Source organism: Erythranthe guttata, chromosome 1, assembly GCF_056151865.1.
Source record: "Erythranthe guttata isolate IM_541 chromosome 1, IM_541, whole genome shotgun sequence".
Classification (NCBI taxonomy): Eukaryota; Viridiplantae; Streptophyta; class Magnoliopsida; order Lamiales; family Phrymaceae; genus Erythranthe; species Erythranthe guttata.
Window position 1 is genome coordinate 3,473,585 of NC_142533.1, and position 15,870 is coordinate 3,489,454.

The 15,870-nt window shown below is 31.3% G+C and overlaps 2 protein-coding genes and 1 long non-coding RNA gene across 5 annotated transcripts; 2 read left to right on the plus strand and 1 right to left on the minus strand.

Moving 5' to 3' along the window:
* Window positions 1–19: 19 nt before the first annotated feature.
* Window positions 20–1,348, plus strand: LOC105973710 (MADS-box protein JOINTLESS). Its single transcript, XM_088817483.1, has 5 exons — window positions 20–187; window positions 291–390; window positions 536–577; window positions 967–1,008; window positions 1,128–1,348. Exons 1-5 carry the CDS (start codon window positions 129–131, stop codon window positions 1,152–1,154), a joined length of 270 nt encoding a protein of 89 aa, XP_088673609.1. The 5' UTR covers window positions 20–128; the 3' UTR covers window positions 1,155–1,348.
* A 3,648-nt stretch (window positions 1,349–4,996) lies between these two features.
* LOC105973633 (protein DOG1-like 3) lies at window positions 4,997–6,966 on the minus strand. Its single transcript, XM_012998667.2, has one exon. It carries the CDS (start codon window positions 6,018–6,020, stop codon window positions 5,181–5,183), a length of 840 nt encoding a protein of 279 aa, XP_012854121.2. The 5' UTR covers window positions 6,021–6,966; the 3' UTR covers window positions 4,997–5,180.
* A 2,728-nt stretch (window positions 6,967–9,694) lies between these two features.
* On the plus strand, window positions 9,695–11,688 carry LOC148772605 (uncharacterized). Of its 3 annotated transcripts, none has more exons than XR_016030981.1 (4): window positions 9,695–10,053; window positions 10,634–10,720; window positions 10,811–10,927; window positions 11,055–11,688. It is a non-coding gene; the product is annotated as an uncharacterized LOC148772605 (long non-coding RNA). The 3 variants fall into 3 exon arrangements; XR_016030980.1 differs by having other exon boundaries at window positions 9,696–10,053; window positions 10,642–10,720; XR_016030979.1 differs by lacking the exons at window positions 9,695–10,053; window positions 10,634–10,720 and having other exon boundaries at window positions 10,727–10,927.
* The last annotated feature ends 4,182 nt before the right edge of the window (window positions 11,689–15,870 follow it).

Genomic DNA, 15,870 nt, shown 5'->3' on the forward strand with positions numbered 1-15,870 from the left:
CATTAATGGCTAGCTATATACATAACAATGTTCTTGATCGATAATTCAGAATTATCGATTTTCGTCCTTTACTATATATCAGCCTAACGATGTTTTACTAAAATTAAAATTGGTGAAATATATACGTAATGCATCAGCTAGTCCGGGACAGCAACAAAGAAGTGGCTGAGAAAAGCCATCAACTTAGGTTACATGCATTTTCTATGTGTCTAATTTTACATATATATATTCCATCTATATATCGATGCAATTATATATATTATAACTAGAAATTGTGCCGTCGTCGACAGGCGCATGAGAGAAGAGGAACTTCAAGGATTAAGTATTGATGAGTTGCAGCGTCTTGAGCAGTCAATGGAAGCTGGATTGAGACGTATTACGCAGAAAAAGGTGTGCGTTTGTGTGTGTGAGCGTGTGCGCGCGTGTATATATGTTTTTCTCTACAACAATATTAATAAATAATATATGGAATTAAAATGTGCAGTGATCTTGATTGAATTATTTTGATTTAATAATAATATATATTAATTGGCAGGAGGAGAAAATCATGAGAGAGATCAATCAGCTTCAAGAAAAGGTCTGTAGTATTAGTATATCCAAAAACTTTTGATATAATTAACTCGATTTACCTGTCCAAATAATACTACTGTTAGATTGTTATATGCTTGATTATAATGAGTATACAATACTATGTAGTAAGTTATCAATTTGCTTATTACTATATATGTGTTAGAATATACTATGATTTGAAACTGAAATTACTGGCCTTCATATTTTGGCTACATTGCCAAAATCTAAATTTTTTCGAGTATTAACGATGCATGGTATCTTGTACTACCTGCTCATGGAAAGGTGTTCTAAAAAAACGAGTTTCGGTTTCAGTTTCATAAGTATATTTGTAGATACATATTCGATAATGTTTGATTATTAGTTTCTTTCCTTATTAATAACCCCTAAAAAATGCAGAGAATGCAACTTATGGAAGAGAACAAACTATTAAGACAACAGGTTTGAACTTACAAACACGCACACACACACGCACACAAAAAAAAAAAAAACACGAGCATTCTAATTCCTAATTAGACATGCATTTAAAAACTTGACATGTATTTTTTGGGTAAATAAAGGTGGTGGAAATATCGAATCCCGACTAGGACCAGCTTTGTCGCAGAACTACCGAGACCCAAATTGGTAAAATAGTATTAGAGTTATGGGCCTGGATTTGGGAAAAACGAATTACGTATTGCGGACGATTTGTTGTTTTTGGTTTGGGAAAATAAAAGGCAAAAGTGTCCGTTTATTGATGATGTATATGCTTGTGAAAATCTACTTACTTTGCTGGAACAAATTAATTATTATGTCGCAGATGTAGTTCAGTGTGTGGTTATTATTAACTCTCAACTTAAGGAGATAAATGACACATAATGTTTGATAAAAAAGAAATAGGGGTTTTTTTGCATTAATTTATATTTTGGGTGTACTAATTAATCAAAATAAAATGGGCTAAATGTATATATATGTATAATATTGGGGATAAATTATAAGCGGGGTAAATTTTCACAAACAAAACATCCTCTGTTTTGCTCTGTTTTTTGAATTTTCATCTTTATAACAAGCTTTAGATAATTTGAGAGTGATGCTTATGCATTGAATATATTTTACTGCATTTTTGTTCGAGGATGTACTCGGTGATGAATCCATGATTTTATTCAAGAGTGTTCGAAATCAATTATAATAAAATATATCAATAACACTCGATAAAAATGGTGTACTAAAAGTTTACGGGGGTTCGGGGGCAGCGGCTGTGATTTTTTTGGTAATATTATACACATAAAAACAATACAAATATGTAAAAGTTTCAAAATTAAAAATCATTTGTACACTTTATGAGAATTTTAGAAAGAAAATAATTGCACCAGGATAAGAAAATAAAATTAAGAAATAGATTTGACATACTAAACGGATAGTTCCAAGTTGATATAACAAGAAATATAACATTTTTTTTAGCATCATATTACAATTTTAATTAACGGACTAGAAAATCTTTAAAATGTCTCAAATACGATCCTTATAAATTTCATGAAAGAGAATTAAACATGAGATCTTTCACTACATTCAACGTTGCTAACCATTCATGCACATTAACTTATATAAACAATTCTAACAATCATTTTATATATTGGCAAGACACAATGTAAAGTGATAATAAATATAAGTATTTAAATAATGTTAAATAGAATATTAAATGCGACATTTATTATTATTAAATAATGTTAAATAAATTATTAACAAATTTAATATAATAAAGTTTAAAAAGTATAACGAACTGCGGTTCAATATCCCCAAATATCTATTATTAATTATATAAATTAATAAACTCCACTATTGAAAAATATACAGAATACTCAATTAAATATAAAAAAAATGTATGACTTAATACAATCTCACTTAGGTTATTGAATCGATAGTGTTACAAATTCGAATAAAAAATAAAACAAGATGTTTATTTATAAGAAAAAAATAAATTGTAACTCATTCCAATTAGTTTTCTTACTTTAAAATAAAACTATATACTCAAAATACTATATTGTGATTTTTCTTTTAATATTAAGTTTAATCAAATAGTAAGATTTGATTGATTAAGCTCAAATTCTTTCAGGTAGTAAACGTTAATCAAAGATTTGAATCAATGAAGCTTAATAATTGACACAAACGTATTAAATGAAGTAACTATTTATAATTAAAGTCTAATATATTTTTAATTCAATTGTATCATAAAAAATAATAAATTTAATTCATAACATACGTAAGAATCAAATTGTAAGACTTGAATCGATTAAGCTCAAGTACGTTCAATTTGTAAATATGTTTCAAAGATTTGAATCGATTAAGTCCAACCATTGACATGAACGTATTAATCGAGTTAACTATTTATAATTAAAGTCTAATATCCTTTTAATTCAATTTTAATAAAAAATAAAAATAAATTTAATTCGTAAAAATTGTAAGAATCATATCGTAAATCGTAAGATTTAATCTAACCAAAATATTTGAATCGATTAAATCTTCCGACTTTTACAAATTAAATTTTATTCTTTTTATGATAAAATTCAATTAAAAAAAGATACTAAACTTTAACTATACATAGTTACTTCGATTAATGCATTATTGTAAATTGTTGAGTTTAACCGTATTTGAATATTGTCTACGAATTAAAATGACTTGAGCTTAAACGTTTCACATCATTGAATATTGTTTTCGAATTAAAAACACATTAGCTTAATTGTTTCAAATCTTACGATTTACGATTCAATTCAAACTTCAAATTCTTTCGAAATTCATTTTTAATTACACGAGTTGATTCTCATTAACTTAGATTTTTAAAATTTATTATATATAGATTTGTTAATATTGAATTTTTAATATATAATAATAGTTATATGAGAATTAGGAGTTTATTAAACATTACGTATATAAGTTTTAGGCCTAGTTCGGTTACCGCTATAAGGTTCTACTCACTAAATAGTAGGGGCTAATAACATATCCGATTGGCAAGATTCACACGTTTTCAAACTCGCTACTAAAATCAAACTCCGCTATTAAATGCTACTATTTCATTAAATTAGTAGAACCCTCCCCCTGAGATTAATTTAATAGGGGTGGCTAAAAAGGAATTAAATCATATTTTGTTATTGTAAACTAAGTGGTTTTATAGACAATTCATATATAATAAATGATTTTAATAAATTTAATAGAAAATATAATCTAAGAAACCGAACATGCTACTAACTAAATAATTAATTAGTGAGTAGGAAGTTAATCCAATCTCAATCTAATCTAATATTCCAATATAGCTAACCGAACGAGCCCTTATAATTATTAAACATTGTAGAGTTGTGATATACATGCGTCTTGTTATGAAATTTTCATAATTTGTTGTGTCTCAATGATAAGTATTCTCACATGCTTGAAGGGGTTATGAGTTCGAAGGTTTAATGATATTTACGAATACAATACACAAATCATTTAAAACTATCTCATATAAGCTGTGTTGCTGAGATCTACCCTAGACAAACCCGAAATAATAAACTAGATTAAATTCATTAAGGAATATTCTAGAAGGTTAATTAAACTAGATTAAATGTATTAATAAAGAATATTCTAGAAGGTTAATTAAACTAGATTAAATATATTAAAGAATATTCTAGAAGGTTAATTAAACTAGATTAAATGTACTAAAGAATATTCTAGAAGGTTAAGTCATGTATTAAATTAGGTTATTCATGTATTTGGTTTTAATTAAAGTTCATGTACTAGTTAGAGGGGAAGAACTAGATTTATGTTAGGGAAAATCCTATAAATACCACATGAACTATAGCGATTTGGAATAAGTCAAAGTTTTCAGGTTTAATAGAATTCTCCTACATGTGTGTGTGAGAGTGTTGAGTGAGTGAGCTCTATCCATTTTATATACTAAACTGAGTAAACAACGATAGTTGAAATAACAACACAAATTCTACTTGCAATTTTTGCAACACACATCACAGTAGGCCTCGGTATTGGACGGAAATATGCTACGGTGAAAGAGAAAAAGTCAAAACGAAAAGAAGGTGATCAAGCGACGCCGTTTTTTTTTTTCATGTAGAAAGGGCGCCGGACCGGTGGAATCAATTGGGAACGGATGTATGTGCTGGCGAGCGGAGAACAGAACACGGCCCCATGCACCGATAGTGGTTATTTCTGTGGAAAGAAATTCAATAAGAGAAAAGGAGGTAGAAAGAAGTTGTGCGCTTTGGCCACCATTGGACGACGCCCGGTTTAATTTGCAGGCGTGTTGGATAAAGAAAAAAGGACAGGAAAAGAAATTGGAGAGTGGATATTTAGGAGCGCGGCGCTCTTACTAAGTTTTAATTTAAAATAAATAAGCAAATAACTGCAGCAAAGCAACAGATCACAAAAGGGAACATCTGCTTGAAAAGTAGTGAAATAACTGAAAGGTAGCAGTACCTTGAAAAAGGTTTATTTAGCTTACCTTCATAGTGAAAGAAAAGCAAATTATACGATAACATAACCAAACGAAAATATTGAAAACATATAGTGGATGTTTTATTATTAGAGATGGTACAGTGGTGGTGGTGGTCCCGGGCCATGCATGCCCAGATACGTACGTACTAGCTAGATCATTTATTAGCAGTAGTAGTGGTGGTGGTGTGGTGGTGGCGGCGGCGCTTGCGACTAGCGTCTCGATTCTTCCCCCACTCGTGAATCTTGAGGTGGAGCTCGGCCGCAGCAATAAGGAAGTAAGCACCCTGAATAGGACTGAGAATAAGGATCAACTCTTTGAGCGTCTTGAGCCTCAAGTCATCGGCCATCTGCAGAACCCTCACCAGCCCATTCTCCTTGGATGCCAGAGCCGCATCAACTACCACCTGTTGATCATGTTCCTCCATATGAACCATCAACTCGGTCGTCAACCTGACCATGGAAGAGTCGGCAATTGTCTCCTGCCTCTTAGCCAGCTTCTCGGTTATCATCTTCTCCTCCCGTAAAGTACTCTTGTGCAACTCGTCCACCCGCACCATCTGACTGTGCGAGAGATCGCCCAGGTCCCCAGTGTTGAGCCCGCTTGGTAGATGATGATAGTCTTCCAACGCGGCCTCGAGCTGGAGGCCGCATTTGGAGTAGAGCAGGTGGAAGGCCGTGGTGGGCCTCCACCCGCCCACCCACATGAAGGCCTTCTCCAAGCTGCTCGTCCACGTCGGGCTGAACATTGACAAAATGTCCTTCTTCGCCCACAATGACTTCGTCTTGTAGTAATGCTCGTAGTGATGGACCACCTGCTCCACTACGTCTGATCTCCCGCCCCACTCCTTGGTGGCGGAGACAAGTTCTTGGAGTTGGTAGTTTTGCTCCACCATCCAGGAGTCGAAGAACATGTGGAAGGACACGTGTTCTCCGACCCCGCCTCCGGTAGCATGCACCGTGTTTGTGGTGCCATTGGGCAAATGCAAATTCGACATCGTGTCGTTGGGGGTGGGGGGTCTCTCTTTTTTCTTTTCTTTTCTTTCTTTCTTTTTTTTCTTTTCTTTCTTTTCTTTTAGTGGCAAGTTAGTTTGTGTCTTTTTTTTTTAACTCAACTGTTGTGATATATATATAGTGAATATTTATATTATACATAAATTTAGCTAGGTTCATTTTTGGGTTTGTGGTGTTGGATACATGTATCTCAAAAGTGGTCGGTTAGAGAGGATTCTAGGGACTTGCCTTTGTGCTCTGCTCTCACTGTGGTTTGGCCCGTGGGGGTGGGATATATATGATGACGATAACTATGACATTTTTATTGAATAACTCAAACAACCCTCCAAATATCCAAATCATTCACTTTACCCCCTAGTTTTATCATGCTCGTCTATAGGAACCCAAATATGCAACAAATTATGTTTTTTTTTTTTTTTTTTTTTTTTTTTTTCTTTTTTTCCCCTTTGATTTTGGCACTTTGAAAAAGGACACAAACCAACATCATCTCGTGCAGTGGCGAGTCCAGAAATTCGGTAAAGGGGGGGCTTCAATTTTCGGGGGTTCGGGGGCAGCGCCCCCGATATTTTTTTAGGATATGTTCGAAAATAGGAAAAGGAGAAACGAAAAAAAAGAAAGAAAAAAACAAATTTTAGAGTTTTTTGTATTAATTTGGATTTTGGGTGGGCTAATTAATAAAATTTGGGACTTTTTTATATGAATTTGAATTTTGGGTAGACTAATTAATAAAATACGGGACTTCTTTTGCATTAATTAAAATTTTGGGTGGGCTAGTTAATAAAATTTGGGTGGGCTAAATAAAGATATGGTAATATAGGGGGTAAATTAAAAATTGAGGGTGGGCTTGAGTCCACCCTTGCCCTAGGGTAGACTCGCCCCTGATCTCGTGTTGGAAAAAATTCAAACTGCCAAAATAAAATGGAAAATAAAAGTGGTGACCCAAAAAAAAAATGAAAACCATACTAAATTAACTTAATTTGGACACAATTTTTTTTTTTTTTAAATAACATAGTGAATTACGATGATGAAAGCAAAAAGTAAGAACACGTATAAAATGGTCAGAACAAAACAACTTGGTGTTATATATATATATATATATATATATATATATATATATATATATATATAAAGCTTCACGGATCAGATATAAAATATCAAACTATTAATTAAAATACTAATTTAAAGCCATTCCCGGCCATCCATGAGGGAGTATGAGCGGGTGAGGGAGGGGGTATGCTATTATGGATCAGGTTAAATGAAACATTATTTTATATATAATTCCTAAATTTTATAGATCATCATCAATATTATGGAACTAAACCTTAGCCCTTCTTTTCACTATTTTTGTGACGCAAATATCGAACCCGAGACCTGTTCATGTATGAAGAAGCTCTTTGCCACCTCAACCACTAGCCATTTCAATTAATTTATGTATAACAGTCAAATTTGTTTTTGAAATTTTTGGGTGTGTAGCTCCACACCATAGACCATAGCCAAATTCGCCACTGATTACGTATGAGAAATATTCCAAACAAATCATTGTATTAAATAGTTCAAGAACATAAATAATTCACAAATCAAGATATATAGTTCACTTTATACTTTATAGTACAGACATGCACAAACAATTAATTAATTAGTTATAGTAAATCATATAATTAATTCAGTAACAATTAAAGCACTATTCGATCGAAACAAATATTCCACATACATTATATATTTATTTATTTTTCCCAAAAAAAAATTAAAAAATTAAATATTTAAGCTTAAATCTTGAGGGCGAACTTCACAATGCTCAACACCACTATTCAAGTATTTAAAATTGAATGAAAATATTGCATGCATAATATAATTAATTAGTAAAATTAAGAAATGTAATAAGGTTAAAGAATAATTGTACCTGGTGGCCGGCACAGATTCTCCGATCGGAACACAGCCATGCATATTCTTCGATTTGAGATTTACAAATTATCAGATCTATATACTTTTGTGTATTTAAAAATTTCGAATTGAAGAGATCTCCATTTTTTTTGGTGACAAAATTTATAAGTACTAATTACAGAATTGGATTTACAATGAACGAAGAAAAAAACAAGGGTTTAGGATATTTTTGTTTGTTTCTCGTTCTAATCGCCTAGCTCCTACGAAATAATTATTTTCCAACAATATATTAATGTTTTTTCATTATATATCTATTTAAAAAGGGTGAATATCAATTTGCACCCCATAATTAACCCTAATTGGCCCTTTGCACCCCAATATTTCAAAATTGGTAAAGTCCACCCGCAAATTATATTTCTCATGGCACAATGCACCCCACATCAATTCCTTGTGAGATTTTAACCCAAAAATCAATATATCACTATATATTGTACCTTTGAAGGGATTTTCATGCTTGATTGTATATTATAGTTTTTATTTTTTATTTAAAAATAAATAAATTGTAAAGCCTTACTCTCTCTATCCCTTATTATATGTCTTTTTGGGGTGTTTTTTTTCTGTCCCAAATAATTAGTCATTTTGCAGTTTTTTTTTGATAATTAGTCATTTTGCAGTTTCAATAGGGTATTAATTGCATTTTTATAATGTTGTCCCTTATCACTCTTAATTAGTAAATAAAAAAATTTGTGACAAGGGTACTTTAATATTCCGTATTTTATTTTTGGTATAACCTATGCATATTTATTGACTATCTTAATATGCGCGTAACTACCCAAAACGACATATAACATGGGAAGGAGGGAGTATTTTGATTAATCCATTTAATTTTTATCAACTACACATTAAAAAAAATGTTACTAATGTCCAATAGTTCTCATTCTATTTTTCTTAATATATATTAATTTAATGGAAAATTATAATTTTTTTAAATTTAAAATTGAATTAGAAATTCTATATGCATTTATTAATTCGATACGAAACATATGAAATAAATCGCCACTTATGTTTTTGAAATTTATATACAAGTAAAATAATTAAAATAAATATTAAGTAAGAAAACAAAACATAAAGAATAATGAAAATTCTTCAAATGTTTAAAATATCATATGATATATTATTGAGTTTTGGCTAAAATATCACTAGAAATTGAGGCCGGTGCATTTTACCAGGACATATATTTTGTAAGGGTGGATGGACTTTGCCATTTTTTAATTGATAGGGTGCAAAACGCCAAATGCTGTTAATTCCGGGGTGCAAAACGCAATTCACCCTTTGAAAATGAAATAAAAGAAAAAAGAAAAAAGAAAAGCAACGTGTCTGCATGTGTGATTGCCAAGTGTCGACCCCTAATGATGACAAGTGTGAACAAGTGTCATTGCGTTTGGGGTATGCCTATCTGATTAATTCGGTAACTGGTCTACATGCATGTATGTAGAATATATATATATATATATATATATATATATATATATATATATATATATATATATATATATATATATATATATATATATATGGGAAATGTGAGATAACCCCCTAATTTTAAAAATATATATGGATAGGTCCTATGGATTTTTCTTTTCTAGTCAAAAACCCAAATTTCAATCTTAATTTGATAGACCTCCCTGAAAAAATTGAAATACCTATTTTACCCTTTTAGTTACAATTCAAACCCTAACCCACCTTTTATCTTCCACAAACTTTCCAGCCGTTTTTCTTATTCTTCTGCCTCCCTCTTTCTTCTTTCTCTCTCCAACTCACTTTCTCTCTCTAACTCTTCTTTCTCTCTCCTTCTCCCTCTCTCTTTCTTCTTTCTCTCTCTAACTCACTATCTCTCTTCGGCACACAACTCTCCGCGGCCACCTCTACTCCCCACCGCCTTGCGCCGCCCATCGCCGTTGCTTCCTCCCACCTCATTGTGCCGCCGACGTTGCTCTCCCACAGCCTTGCGCCGCCCCTGCTCCTCCCACAGCCTTGTGCCGCCGCCACTTTTCGTTTGCTCGACGCCAATCGCCGCCTTGAATCACCCGTCCAAATCGAATATACTCGGTGATGCAAAAAACATGATGGATGAGGGTTTGTTTGTTTTAAATTCGTTTTAAATCTCTTTCTACTTCCGTTTGAAGAAATAGTTTCTACGTTATTGTTTTTTTTTTTTTTTTTTTAGGGATGGCTCAAACCAGATCTATTATTTCTTATAAAATAAAACACAGATCTACTATGTTTTTCAAGATCTGTGAATAATTAATATTAAAATCTTTTTCGTTGCATTAATTTGATTTTTTATTTTGTTTGATTCTTATCTTGTTCATTTTTGTTATAATTCATATGTAATTTATTTTTTTGTATTTATTTGAAAATGATCCGAAATACCTCAAATGTGAGAGCTTTGCTTGTCTGTAGTAGAAACTTAATCAGTAGTGGTTACTTAGATGGATGATTTAGTTCAGGCTACATATAACTGACTATAGAATTTGTAGTATACTATATGTAGTCATATGCAGTCATATGTAGTCATGTCTACATATAACTATACATGACTATAGAATTTGTAGTATACTATAGTCATTTGTAGTCGATTTCAATATGGTAAATTTATCTAAAAAAACCATGAATAGAAATAGAAATATAAATTCTAATAATGCTCTATTTCTAGTAATGCAGTCCATTGTTCAATAAGAAAGTCGTGCTTCGGCGACTGGTTAGCAATCAGGCGCAACGTAGGGGAAGAAGGGCAATAGAGGTATGCTAAGTTGACACATTAGTAAGTTACATTTTGAAAATGGTGATATATTGTCCGACTTTGATGTCTTCTTGGTGAAATTACATTCAGGTATTGAAAAGACTGGCTCACCGTAGAGTAATGTACCATTCTTACTCGGTTCAAGTTCATGGCTATATATGTTCATCCACAAATGATGACAGTGGTTCATTTACTCTAGTACATGGTGTAAGTTTCTCTTTCTCAAAAAGTCAATCTAGAGGGGTGCTCCCGTTTTCATTTATTCTATTAGTTAATGTGCTAATGATTTCATATTTCCAATATGATTGAGGGTCTGAATTATTTTTATGTTCAGTATCATGGCAATTCTTCTTTGAGACATTGGCTTCAACAAGCAGATTGGCTACCAACTCTAGAAGCTACTCTCGTGTTGGATGAGGAGTATGTCAGGCGAGTCGGTGATGATACAGTGGGAGGACCGGAAGTTTCTCGACAATTACGTCTTATTCGAAACTTGGCTGTACTTGTTTCAGTGTAGGAGAGATTTGCGTTATCAAGTCATAAATAGTCACACGTGGTCATATACATATAGTCATATTTAGTCACGTGTAGTCATATACATGTAGTCATATATAGTCACGTGTAGTCATATACATGTAGTCATATATAGTCACGTGTAGTCATATACATGTAGTCATATATAGTCATGTGTAGTCATATACATGTAGTCATATATAGTCACGTGTAGTCATATACATGTAGTCATATATAGTCATGTGTAGTCATATACATGTAGTCATATATAGTCATGTGTAGTCATGTACATGTAGTCATATATAGTCACGTGTAGTAACTCGTAGTAATATATTGTTATATATAAGCTATATAAGTTATGTGTTTTTTCTGATGTATAGTGATGTTGATGATTGTGTTTTTCCAATTTTTTGTTGGGTATTAATTGATTTATAATATCAAGATTAAATTGTGAATTTTTGTATTTGGTGTAGATGAAGTTTTTTTTATATAATCATATGTAATATATATACCATAGTCATGTGTAGTCAATTTCAATACAGTAAATTTATCAAAATATTGAAACAAAATTAAAAATTAAAAATTAAAAAAATTAAAAAATTAAAAATTACAAAAATTAAACAATTTTAAAAAATTAAAAAAATTAAAAAAATTAAAAATACAACAGAGGTATATATAAAAAATAATAATAAAATAAACATTTATAATTTTTTATTAAAAAAATCTGATAATATGATAAATGCAGGTCTAAATATTAATTGCAGTTGATCATAATGCTGAATGCAGTTAGTAAAAATACTGAATGCAGTTGGGCAAAAAATAGATATAAGGGCACAATAGTACTTTTGCCTCCCCAGGGGTTATCTCAAAGGAAGAATTTTAAGGGTGGACCTATCCCTATATATTTTCCATATTAAGGGTGTATATCAAATGGACCCATATATATATTCATTGGGATTTTAATTTTAGATACATCTTTTATTTATAAATGATATTTGAGATAAATTTAATGGTCCTGAGAAATCATAAATGCCCACACTAATTAATAATTAATATAATTATTTAAATTAAAAAAAATTATACACATAATCTACACCCAATTTTTTTCCATAATTTATACCCACAAATCACGCTTCAGATTTATGCCTAAAATAATGCTCCCAAATCAATTCTAAAAATCTCATTTTTATTTCTTTTCTTATTTTCAATTTCTTCACAAAAAAAATTTGATTTTGTTTCTAAAAAAGTTTATATTTCATTTTTTAATTTTGGTTTTTTATTTTTTATACTTTTGTTTTTCAATTAAATTTAAAAAAAAAATTGTTTTTAACTAATTGAAATTCACTATAAACTTACCAAAAACCACTATGTGATTATAGTATTCCATTACGAAAATTCATTATAAACTTATCGAAAATCTCTATGTAATTAATAAAAACCACTATGTAATTAATGAAAACTACTATGTAAATTAACTAAAATCACTATGTAATTAGCAAATTCCATTACAAAAATTCACTAAAAACTTATCAATTAACAAAAACCACTCTATAATTAATGAAAACCACTCTGTAATTAACGAAAATCACTATGTAATTAACAAATTCCATTACAAAAATTCACTGAAAACTTATCATTAACGAAAACGACTATGTAATTAATGAAAACCACTATGCGTGCAAAAACCACTCTTTCTTTTAACTTTGAAATCCGGCAATGTGTCAAATCCACGTTGTAATTTGAAAGGATCGATCGACTAGATGCTAAAAACCACATAACAATGGGGGAGAAAAACCATGTGCATTCATATTAACATCATTTCGAACGGTGTTAAAACCACGACTATTATGCACTTACACATTTTGCGTAAAAAGTACGAAAACCACTCTGTAATTTCTTGAGACGAACTTCCTTCTTTGCCATATATGACACCTCTTGATTTCTATACTAATGATTCACAAAACAGCAACGTGAATGCCCCCGTCCTTAACATCTAAATCACGAATAATCAACACACATGAAACATTCCATTATTACCGATAAACAAACAACAATGGAACAGACGATTCCTAATGGCATCTATTTGAGGAGGCTGCACGGCGGTGGAGAGAGAGCAAATAAGGCCGCGACGGTGGAGATAAAAGAGAAAGGGCCAACGACGCGAGGGTGGTGCAAGGCCAATTCCATCTGTGGTGGAGCGGGAAGTCTCGCCAGGAGGAGTAGGGAAGAAAAGGCGTCGTCGTTCGATGGGGCAACGGTGTTGTGGGTGTAGAGAGAAGATAAAAGAAACCATCGTGATGCAAATATAAGATCTAGAGTTTGGGAAATAACTCAATATAAAATAATAAAAAAATTAATATCAGAAAGGGTATAATCGTGAAACTATATTTATTTGTATTAATTAAAATTATTTTGGATTTATCATAAAAATGTAATTTTTTTTTGGACTCATTATAATTGAAGGAGTCTAATGAGGGGTGTTTGTCAAATAGTTAATATATATATATATATATATATATATATATATATATATATATATATATATATATATATATATATATATATAAGGGTAAATTACAAACACTCCCTGAGGTATGGTCAAATTACAAAAACCCCCCTCTTGTTTGGATAATATACATCTATCCTCCTCAACTATGATTTTTTCTTAGACCTCCACCTTTATGGTGCCAAATTCAACGTAGTCATCTAGATTTCGTGAAATGTGCTCTAGTTTGTACTCCTTTTGTGTAAAAAATACAGTTTCCGATGCACATAAACTGATATATACAAGCTAAAAATCACATATTATGATCATCTTGCTTCATAATGTAGAGTTTGAATGGGATAAAACGGGTACAAAAGTGATAATATTCCATATAATCTCGAAGATTCCACTAAATTTGATGAGTTGAGGAGGTGGTTGTAATTATCCAAACAAGAGGGGTGTTTTTGTAATTTGACCATACCTCAGGGGGTGTTTTTAATTTACCCTATATATAAATATGATTTTACTTCTATATATAACTGCATCCCTTTTACCGCCGCTAAATATTTATTTTCTAATTTTTTTGTTTTTGGCCCATTATATCACGATACAACGTCGTTTCGTTTTCCCCTTCCCTTTATTTTTAATGCAGCCCTATTTTATATTTCTTTTTTTGGTCATGTTTAATTTTCTGCCGAACGACGTCGTCTCTTCATATCCGAGGCACCGAGCGCATTCGTTGATTGCAGTTCTCGGCCACTATTGTTGACAATCTTCCGGCATTCCTAATTTCAGCCTCGTCATCAAAGCTCTTGTGGCGCAACTCTTTGGGGGGGGCGGCCCCCAGGAAAAAGTACATTTTTTTTAATTACTCTTTTACATAATAGTTTAAAAATATATAATTTTGCTCCCTAAGTTTTTTTTTCTTCTCTATTCTTATTATGATTTTTTTTTCTATTTGCTAATACAATTTAAAATAATACTACTAAAATTTAAAATTTTTTAATTAAAAAAATAGGGTAAATTACAACCACCCATGAGGTATGATCAAATTACGAAAACTCCCCTCTTGTTTGGGTAATTACAACCACCCCCTCAACTACAAATATTTTTACACATCCATCCTTGCGGTTTTTCAAATTTAGTGGAATCTTCGAGATTATATGGAATATTATCACTTTTGTACCCGTTTTATTCGAACTCCACATTTTGAAACAAGATGATCATAATATGTATTTTTCGGCTTGTATGTATCATATTGTAGTGCATCAAAAACTATATTTTTACACGAAACGAGTACAAACTCGATCACATTCTACGAAATCTATATGATTATGTTGAATTTGACACCATAAGGGTTTTATGGTGGAGATGTAAGAAAAAATCATATAAGAGGGGGTTAGATGTAATTATCTAAATAAGAGGGATTTTTTCGTAAATTGACCATACCTCAGGGTGATTGTAATTTACCAAAAAAAATATAAATATATATATATATATTGATTTTAGCAATTTGTTTTGTGTGTGAATGACTCTAATTGGTTTTGGAGACGTTGCTTTTGAATTTTCGAAAATTTTAACGTACTTTTAAATAAATTAATTCCAAAATAAAAAAATCGACCACATTCAAAGTTGTTTAGCTTAGCCTCTACCGAAGCTGCTGCGTGTAATTCATGCATGGCATACGAATTACAGCAGCAGCTTCTACGTACATTTATACTAGTTTCGAGGTTTCCTGCTATTACTATACGGTTGTCTTTTCGAAATTGTTTTTCTATTTTCCTTTTGTTTTCAGTTTGTTCTTTAGTGTGTTTCTTTAGACTCTAATATTTAAATGGAATTATAAATGTTTGCTGTAGATGGTCCTATCAGTATCACATTCAATAAAACATTATGGTCCCATATTTTTTTTTTAATTAAAAAAATAAAAGTTGATATAATTGTCTCTATCGATTTTGTAAAAATATTTATATGTACTACAGTAAAGCATAAGAACATTTCTTAGATGTTATATACTTGTAAATAATACGGTAAGTGGCAAGTGATTATTCTTATGATTACAATTACTAGGTAAAATTTAAATTCAAGATTTAACTACTTAAAGTCATACTTAAAGCGTGCAAATTTAGACCGGATGGCCTGTTTTAATAAG

Excerpts from the sequence above, each read along its gene's own strand:
- LOC105973710 (XM_088817483.1), top strand. The coding sequence starts at position 129 with ATGCATCAGCTAGTCCGGGACAGCAACAAAGAAGTGGCTGAGAAAAGC. Across the intron at positions 391-535 it reads GACGTATTACGCAGAAAAAG|GAGGAGAAAATCATGAGAGA; the intron begins GTGTGCGTTTGT and ends ATTAATTGGCAG. Across the intron at positions 578-966 it reads TCAATCAGCTTCAAGAAAAG|AGAATGCAACTTATGGAAGA; the intron begins GTCTGTAGTATT and ends TAAAAAATGCAG.
- LOC105973633 (XM_012998667.2), bottom strand. The coding sequence starts at position 6,020 with ATGTCGAATTTGCATTTGCCCAATGGCACCACAAACACGGTGCATGCT.